Raw genomic sequence first — 10,000 nt, forward strand, 5'->3', positions numbered from 1 at the left:
CTTATGCAAATCAATAAAGTAAGCTCAATGACTAGAGCAAAACACCAAGGGCTTGTGTCTGGAAAAGAGAATAAAACAAGCCATAAGGCGATATATTAAGTTGACAAATATCTCGTGTTCCAAACCAGGTTTTCACCAAACAATGCATCATGATCTAATGTTAGTTTCTGTAAAATTCCATAAAGAACAGCTTTGCAATTTAACTGAGTGAATAGATTCTACTGTATGAACAAAAGAAATTAAAGGAAGCAATCAAATTGCCATCTTAAATGTCGTATGCAGTTGACCTGTTTAGCATAAGATTTCAGGGTTCCGGAAATGGACAACAAAAAAGACATTGGATGGAGTTAGTGTACCAACATCATGGAAAACTGCAATTATGCAGTAGAGATCTAGAGGGCAAACAACCCGATGAAAGTGGTAGCTAACTTTCAGAACGTGGAATTTACACTTGCATTTTGACTCCTACACAGAGTTGAGGACTTCACTTTCCATGCCAAAACTGCATTGAATTCCTGAAAAGGTTCAAAATTTATTAGTGCTGCAAATGGAGTAGCTTTCCATGATTGACAAATGTAGCATTCAAGTGCTATTCTCCAAAAGTTTGGCCTGATTTTACTAGATATATATTTCCGCTACTAATGTGGAAGTATAAAGTCCTTCAAAATGGCAATGGTAGCACTTTCAATGTAGGGTAAGGATCCATAGAAAGCACTGCATTCCTTGCACTCTTTAGAAAAGTGCATATATGGTACTGCAAGTCAGAATTGCATGTGAGATGGATTTACTACTAAAGCCAAGGCACCAGCCTTGGATGGACATGCTTGTTCATGTGTTATGGAAGAACAATGCAGTCCAATCAGTGTATTCTTTGCAGCCCTAAAATAGCTTTCTAGAATTTGTTCTCATAGAAGGAATTTGGATACTCATGTAAGCCATCAAATGTTGGTTTCTTTGACCACTAATAACTGTTCGATGTTGCTAGACTATACCAAACTTAACATTCCTAACTACTTAGGAAATTCATCCATCATTCCCCGAAAGAAGTGACAGGACGGTAGGGCTGCAAATACATAGGATTTGATCTGAGTTGAATTTGAACCTGATTCATTTAACCCAGCACTTTAAGAATTTATTCTTTAAGATTAAGTGGGATGTGGGATTTTGATGTATCTATTTTTATCTATTTATGATATATTCTCTTGTTTTATATTTAATTTTGAAGATCCATACAAGTTTAATGAACTTTGAATTGAATCAGATACCAGTTTATATTAATGAATAAAAATTCAATGCACGCCTTGCATATTCATCAGATGACAAGTTGAATTTGGATTTTCTCTACAGGTTTATGCATGCATCCACTGTCACACCTTTTAGGGACACATAAATGTTTTGTTAGCAAACATTGGACATTAATTAAAATAAGTCATGCTAGTTAGATAGTAAATAAAGGGAAGAAAATAAGAATCCACAGACCTTTGGATTCAGCCGCTTCAGGGGGGGATGGTGTTGGTAAGTTCCACTCATCAGTTCATCTGATTGGAATAAAAGAAGCTGGACTCAAATGATGCCTTGAACAGATGAAACTCTTGAAATTGACCATTACCATTACCATCTGCACCCAATGAATGTACTCTGGATACAGCTGGCTGATGTTCAACCTGCCAGTATTCTGATGAAGGTGGTGGCAAGTCTTGAGGCACCACTGGCTGAGCCATCCTTGTGTGGTTTGTATGCATGATCTGATCAAGTGATGTGGGTTCAGGATCAGTTGAACCCCAAGAGTTAGTTGACAGAAGAGAGAGAGCACGCCGAAGATCCGGTGTTGTGTCCAAGTTAGAAGCGACCCCAGATGCTTCAAGACCTGAAAAAGGTAATCATATGATTAATACCAACAACATGAAAATATTAGAAAGACACAGGAAAACAAACTTCCAAGAACCTACCGAATGGGATGGGGAATGCAACTTAGGTGGGCTCAGGTTGAGCATTTGTTAAAATTTAAAGGGGCCTAGGCTTGTCATGCCAAAGCATCAACTAGCAGTTCGCTGATCTTAGCATCCATTTAATATGTTATTCTTATCATTGCAACTAATTCTTGTATTACATTATTATCATTGCTCTTGTTATTGTTGTTGTATACAGGATGGCTGTGCCCTGTTCGCAGTCAATACAAAAAACCTTTAGCCGTGCCCTGTTCGCAGTCAATACAAAAAACCTTTAGCCAATCCAAGATGAATACAAATAAAACTATCATCTTGGTTGGGTTAGTGGGGTTGTGGTGATTGGAGTGGTAATGGCAGAGGATGGTGAAATAAGGGCAACAACCAGTCAGTATGGTTCCAATGGCAACAAGGAAGAACCGTCTGCAAAATGAATCAGTAACAACACATACTTGCAAGGAATACTTTTGGTTATAGTTATTATACACTTATATAAGATTAATTAATTACTGTTGTAGACCATATTGGTGAAATAATGGTGGCACTGGTGGAAGTTAGATAGCCATACAGGAAGAATTTGAGGTAGGGAGGTGGGTCCTAACAGTGGTTGAGTTAGATTAATTAATTACTTGCTAGAAGGCCATGAAAAACTAAGGATTTATATTTCCATTGACTAGAAAGTAATAATGAGAAGTCAGACCCCATTTTCAAATAAGGAAACTCTCTGAATCTGAGTAGTAACTAAACCTGTTCCTGTCTGACTGGAGTTGCTTGGTATGATAAGATCCAAATTTTGGCACTCATACAATAGAATGAATAATCTAATTAGGTTCTAGAAATCCCTAGGTATGGTGCATCCAGAAATAGGTCCTAATCCACAGTATTTGTGACACAACTATTTGTGGTTAAGGGCCAACAATTTTTACCTGATTATTTCTAGGTAATATTAGAATGAAACTGGATTCTAAAACAATTGTCAGGGTCCATAACTTCTTCAGTTGTAGGCATGTCAAATAGTGCATCAAATATTAATCATAAGAACCATTATAGAATGTTATTTTCCTGATGAATGAAAATATTCTACCTTGACTAAGGATCTCAGCATTGGTGCCCCTGGATGACAAAAGCCTATCAGAGTCATGACCATGTCTAGAAATGGCATTTGGCATCTCATTGCTTGGCAAATGCAATTGTCCATCAATGCCTCCTGCTTTTGCTGGTCTTATCAGAGATCCTCTTGTTTGTGTAAGCTTATAGTCAGATGCACTTTCCCAAGTTGGATCTGCAGCAGGTCTAGTATGAATAAGTGGCACCCTGTTTAAAACAAGGTTCATCTGTTGCCTCCCATCTGTGAAGATTGGCACAATAAAGTCAATTACTAGAAAGATAGAAACAGTGAAAAGTTTCACTTATATTTGATGTTTTTCTTGGAAATATAAAACTTTACATGCTATCATAGAGATATCGAGTCAAAAACATGCTATAATAACGGAAGTTATTAGGTTGGAGAACAGAATTGAAACTATGAATCCACTTCTAATATAATTAAGAATAACATGACTTAAAAAAGAAACCAAGTACAAAACAAATAAAAAAATAGGCAATTGGCATCATAGAGAAGACATAAAAGATGATCATGTTCTTACATGTCCAAGGATATGCCATGTCAGCTGGTAGTCAAATACAGAGATAGAAGAGACAATTAATGCCCAAGAATAAGTAACTTGGAGAGCAGAATTGAAACCATGAATTAGCTAGTAGTCCAATACAGAATGACTAAAATTAAAAGAAAAACAAAAATCAATTCCAAGAGAAATGACCTGGTTGCAACAATATGTTGGCATCTTATAGAAGGTGTAAAAAATAATCATGTTCTTACATGTACACAAATGCCATACCAATGGTGGCATCTGCTGGTAGTCTAACAGATTGATATGAATAGAAGAAAACAAAGTATACACTATAGAGCAACTGGAAGTGATCTAATGTCAATAATATATTCACGTCTTATGGAAGATCTTAAAGATGATCATATTCCCAGATGTCCAGCACATATCTGTACCAACCCACTCCCTTCCTATCAGGAAAAAGACATATGCACTAGACGGGTGTATACAGGCTAAGCTAACCCAAACTCTCTCCTTTTTGCTTAATTATGAATTTCTTTGTTTTTGAATCAACAAAAAAAAATTATTATAAATACAATTATTAGTGTGCCAGAAAACCCTTTTCTTTGGGTTAGCCCCTAATACCCACCCCATTAATTGCACCTTTTGTTTACATACTATGATTTCCCATTTTAGGAGACAAAACCCTAATGTAACTGGTTCCTATTTATTCCTTCTCTTGCGGAGGCATCTGCCATGCTGTTTGCTGATCGTTGAGTCCCCCCTGAAAGTTGTCCACAATTCCATGACAAGATTCTTCACCTCCCCTAGAATATGACAATATTTACAAGGGCCTGTGCTATTGTGTTGGAACCATCCCATGACTTCAATCTCCCCTCCACCACAATATCTCTAGAGATTACCCACTGTCAACCCATGTAATACAGCCCAAAGCTTTGCCCTTGTTTCATCTTAACCAACAGGTCCAAAAAATAATGCAAGAAAATCACCTTGACAATTCCTAAAAAATCTCCACCAGTTCCCAAGTTTTATGGATTATCCATGCTACACCTATCAAAATTTAGTTAGATGATATTTTCCAAAGAAGAGGACCATAGTATTACTAGTACAATAAGCTGCCAACTTCTGATTATATCATTGATTGAAAAGGGAGTAAACACATCCATGGTTTCTAAACAGGTACCATAGGAATGCTGCTCTGGTACATCTCCACATACCACCCCAAAGAATTGGATAGTAGGGTAGATCAATGTAATGAATTCAATCCTGGCCCAGGTATTCCCAATACAAGTTTCTACCTTGTTGCTTGTCTTTGCCAAAGCATCAGCTGAGAATTATTTCTAGGGATCCACCCCACCTACTCAGGTTGCTACCTAGTGCTAGCCCCCCCTCAAAATTAAAACATTTCCAACATTCTGAGCTCCTAGCATAACCTATATGGTAGATGCTTATCAATTAAAAAAGAAATCTACACGTAGATGCTAAAAGAACTAATCCCACATTAACCAGAAAAGCCAAGAAGTTCATGGAGTATGAAAACACTTATAAGGATTAAACGTGGTCTAAAAGCTAATAATTATAGAACATACATTCATTAGCACCAAAATTTTCATTAGGTATCAGCTATAAAATCATCCTTTGGATTGCTTTCATCATCTATCTCTCTGGGACATGTACAGACACAAAGACAGAAAAATAATCAAATTACTTTTTTTATCACAGCATCAAGCACATGAGATTTCAGTATAATTTTCATTAGGTATCAGCTATAAAATCATCCTTTGGATTGCTTTCATCATCTATCTTGCTGGGATATGTTATGTACAGGCACAAAGGCAAAGAAAAATATATCAAATTGCTTTTTTTATCACAGCATAAAGCACATAAGATTTCAGTATATAATTCTAACATCTGTAACACACTCACATGATGTGAACATTTAATACAACTCAACATTTACAAAAAAGAAAAGTTGTTCAAAGAGACAGAGACGGCACCATAAAATGATGAAGAAAGCCTTGCAGAGTTGAATTGGATTGCCTCTGGTTGTGGTTTGCGGCGACGTGCATTGTGATCAGAGAGACGCCTGCGGCAGCTTCGCTTTTTCTCATCAAACTCAGACAAATCATGGAACCTTTGACATAATCAAGCAGGCAATTGTCACAACAATGTCCTAGCAATTTCAATAAGCTAATGCTATACAGTTGGGGCAGAACTTTTCAACTACAATGGATGGAAACATGATAATATGATTTAAAGCATGGCAGAATACCATCTGTGGATGAAAGATTGCAAAGTTGAATAAAAGCAATCAAAACTTGAACTACAGAACATTGGTCACCTAATTGATGGTCATTCCAACTATTCAGTTATCTTACAAGAAGCATACCTGCTACACTGTTGGCAAAAACGACGTTCCAGGCCGGCTACAATTACCTTTGGGCATTTGGAATGGCTTTCACAGACCCTATGCCTGCGATGATAATCTTTAGCTGATGAAAGGTCAAGGTTACAACCTTCTACTTGGCAGCGCGGGGTCTGTGTGCTTTGATAAGATGCCCTGGATCTCTTTGCTGTGGTAGAAGATGACGTTGGAATAACAGAAAAAGAGGAATGCTTAATGGTGCTGCCGGCACAAATGTCTTCAAAGTAAGTGCGCTTACCAAGCTTTAAACCAATCAACGGTTCAGTGGAGCCTGAAACTCCCAGAGTTGGAGAGGTTTCAGTATCTTCTAATCTGGGTAATTCTTTCTTGTTTCTAAAATCTTTAGACAAAGCTTCAGCTGTCTCAAAATTAAAATTGGACATTTTTATGCCCCCCTTTGATGATGAGTCAACAGATGCAGAGACCGAGCTCTTGGATGAAGAGCCATGTCCCAAATCAGAACCAGAACAGCCACCGCCTGCAGATGAATAGACAGACCCATTGTCAATTCCCCCATCTCCTTCGATCCCCCAATCTGTTGGTTGTACCTGCCTAGGAATCTCATTTGCTTTTCCATTAAACATCACTAGATTCTCCCAGTCCCACTGAGAGGGAGTCTTTGGGTTCCACTCCATCACAGAAGAAGTCCTCATAGAAAAGTTTTTACAAACCGTTTAACTCCATAAAATATGCAGACTCTAATTCGTTTCTGTTGGACAGCACCAGATCCTGTAGGTATGATATGAGAATGAAAAGGGGGAAATGTTAGCGAGCTAATAGTAAAAGAAAAGAGGAAAGTAATCAAGCATAAACGAGTGAGATCCATGTGAACAAGTGGGAAACCATTGCATCAACTCAGATTGGCAAGTTTATTCTTTCTCAGTTATTACTGAAAATTCATTAAGGAATAAATCCAAACATACCTCCAAAATCATATAAATAGAACTGTCGAGTCTTTTTTCTCAGCTTCCTCTATCCTCAGCAACAGAAGATCAACAGCATATGGACAGCAAGAAGCAAACCCCCTTCAAATGGAAGAAATTAGTTTCTTTTGTTCCCTGAGCAAGACGACTACCGCTGATAACCCTTAAAACCCAACTCCACCACACTCAGGAGGAAGTCAAAGGGTGGGGAGAGAGAGAGGCACTCTCAACTATATGATCCTGAGGCTACGATCTCCTTCCTTAATTAGCTAAATATGTCACGTCAAGAGTCCAATGTAACAGATACAGAGAACGTTTGCTTCTATCTCAGAGACAGAGAGAGAGAGAGAGGGAGAGAGACAGAAGAGAAAGAAAGAGGTGAACTCCCAAAAACCTAAGAAAACACCAAGATACAGACTGATTGCATTAGTAACATCCTTGTCATCTTCAATCTCTAACATGTTAGAGCAATGAAGATGATCCTTCCCCCCCACCCCCAACCCTCTATCTCCATACTTTTAAGTCTCCTCGGGTTCCCAGAAGAAATCTAAACCTCAAAATCATCAGAAGATATCAAGCTGTAAAACCATCTCTTTTTAGTTCCTTTATGTAAGAAAAACTGTTTTGTTCCAGCAAGACCCACCCACCCCCTCGATACCAGCCAACCTGCTCCCTGCCTGCTTCTGTGAAAGAGAGAGAGAGAGAGAGAGATGAGAGATCGCAAAAGATCACGTCTCCTTATTATTTTCACCACACCCAATTGGTTTCCGAAAAAAGTTACCGTTACCCACCACCCCAAATGAGTTAGAATTCTCTACCTTTCCCTCTACACAATCATTTCGCTCTCTTCCGTCCAAAGACTCTAACTCCCCCTCTTTATATAATATCCCTTTGCTATTCACTTTTTTCCAATTATTTCTGGACCCAACTGAGCTTGTATCTGTCAAAACTTTTACTGCCTTATACTAAAACTATCCTCGGAGTTGAAGCCTTTGCAGTGAGTATTAATTTTTTCCAAAAATAAACATAATAACCATTTTGCCCATCACCCCACCTTCTTTCTTTCTAGTTTCTACCTTGTAATTAATAATCATCACATCTCATCTAATTTTCAATCTAACCATCCCTTCTTCTACAATCCTGGGAGCTCCCAAGACCAAAAATCATCTGATAACCACCTTCCAGTGCAGAAATTAAAATTTATTGAAAAGATAAAAAACCCTAATGGTGAATTATATAGAAGATGAGAAGATTCCACTTCTTCAACTGGATAGAGCATATAAATGATGAATTTCTGATCAGACCATCTCAAAAGAAAGAAAGAAAGAAAAGAATATGCTTTTTTCTTTGTTGGGTTGCAAATATCTCCACTTTCTAGACACTAATCAATTCTTCATGATCGCAATATCTTCTGCAACAATGAAGACAAGGACCTTGGCTCTCGCAGTCAACTAAACTATGCCTCAACGTGCTTTCTCCACCTAATCAAAACACAAAGGCATTGTTACTTACTGAAATCAAAACGTAAACCAACAAAACGCTGAATTGACCATCTGAGTTCAAGAACAAGGAGTTTAACACGTCAAACTCATTTTTCCAGTTTCTGGATAGATATGAAAAAAACCGAGCAAACTCTCATTGACCAATATATACTGTCAGGAAATACTGGATTTTTTCCTTTTTCATCTCTGTGTCTGATCTGAACTTCAAGTTCTGATCCCTTTTCTGGAGCCTTTTCAGCTTGCTTCGCAAAAACATAAAGCAGAACAAGTTTTTTTTTTTTCATTACATTTTTTAATAGTTTAATGGTTGTTTGGCTAATATTTCAGATATAGAAAAGCATTATTGATTCTTCTTTTATTTTCTTTTTCTGATTACACTTTGGAAGTATTGTAAGCTTTTCTTCTCTGTAGAGCCTGCTTTAAGCTGGAAAAAAAATTGGATTTTTCGTCAAGGTCAGAAATGTCTGTGAAAATATCAGAAAATCTTCAAAACTGGAGATTCTTTTTCTCAAATTCATAATTATTATTATTTTTTAAATCACAATTAGGTTTTCTGACTTTCTCTCTCTCCTCTAAAACATGCATGAGCTTCGGTCTCCGATCGCAGTCTTCTATACGGCTTTCCACCGGGAAAAAGGCCCCACATCTACAAACTCCACTCTTATTTTATTTTCGAATTACTGATTTAAGAAATTCCGGCGGTGAATTTATGCCGAGCAAAGAAGAGAAACAGGATTTTTACCGTTTTCAGACATTTCTAACGATTTTTTTTTCTTTGTATCCGGAATTATCCATCTAGGGTTCCTTCTGAAAGAATAAATAAGAAATTACTTTCGATTTTTCTTGTCTTCAGATATTTGCAAGCTTTCAAGTACTTGTGGCCATTAATACATGTACTTGAACATTGAATCCGGGAAATTTTCCCAAAGAAGAAGAAATAGGGCTTCTTTTATGCTACCCAGTTTAGATTATTAAGGCTGATTAGTTGCAGCAGTAGCTTAATGAGAGACAGAAAGATAGAGAGAGAGAGAGAGAGGTTTGCTTAACTTACGGGCGTAAAAGGTGCTGATGGTGATCATGTGCGGAGTCTGGCATTTTATGAAGCTGCAGAGCTCTCAAATGCAAGACAGGTGGACGAACTCCCTACCAACCGATCCTACTCTCAGAGTCTTCCTCCTTTCCCCTTCTTCCACACTCCTTTAAATACAGAGAGAAACAGACACAAAGCGACAGAAAAAGGAGAAAGAGAGAGAGAGAATGAGAAACAAGGCATATGATATGATATGATGTTTTACAGAGAATTACGAATCGAGTTTACCCGAGTTACCGTTTCAGCTCAGTATGCATGTGAGACAACACTCAACAGAGAGAGAGAGAAAAGAATAAACTAGTGAATTACGGTGAGCGTGAAACCACAACCACGTGGCAAGTTGCTCTATGGTTGCATGGAGAAAAATGTTGACAGGTGGAGAAATAATTTTAGGGTTGAAAAATTGCCACGTGTAAATAGGCGGATAGGGGAGGGTTTACTGTAACGTGGAAATGGAATTGAACTATTGAAGTGTGATGCTAAAAG

At 37.7% G+C, this 10,000-nt stretch overlaps 1 protein-coding gene across 4 annotated transcripts; it reads right to left on the reverse strand.

Moving 5' to 3' along the window:
* Nucleotides 1–226: 226 nt before the first annotated feature.
* On the reverse strand, nt 227–9,628 carry LOC104612661 (squamosa promoter-binding-like protein 3). 4 transcript variants are annotated; one of them, XM_010280183.3, is made up of 9 exons: nt 9,476–9,628; nt 6,923–8,403; nt 6,238–6,728; nt 5,964–6,147; nt 5,572–5,708; nt 3,031–3,294; nt 1,616–1,867; nt 1,480–1,538; nt 227–515 (listed from the first exon to the last, which is right to left on the reverse strand). In XM_010280183.3, the coding sequence occupies exons 3-9, from the start codon at nt 6,650–6,652 to the stop codon at nt 432–434; spliced, it is 1,395 nt and encodes a 464-aa protein (XP_010278485.1). In that variant the 5' UTR covers nt 6,653–6,728; nt 6,923–8,403; nt 9,476–9,628; the 3' UTR covers nt 227–431. The 4 variants fall into 4 exon arrangements, 3 of the variants coding, with proteins under 3 accessions (XP_010278485.1, XP_010278483.1, XP_019055863.1); XM_010280181.3 differs by having other exon boundaries at nt 5,964–6,728; XR_016079635.1 differs by having other exon boundaries at nt 455–515; nt 1,665–1,867; nt 5,964–6,728; nt 9,476–9,627.
* Between the last annotated feature and the right edge of the window lie 372 nt (nt 9,629–10,000).

The sequence above is a fragment of the Nelumbo nucifera genome, chromosome 8 (assembly GCF_055504915.1).
Source record: "Nelumbo nucifera cultivar China Antique chromosome 8, China Antique-T2T, whole genome shotgun sequence".
Taxonomy (NCBI): Eukaryota; Viridiplantae; Streptophyta; class Magnoliopsida; order Proteales; family Nelumbonaceae; genus Nelumbo; species Nelumbo nucifera.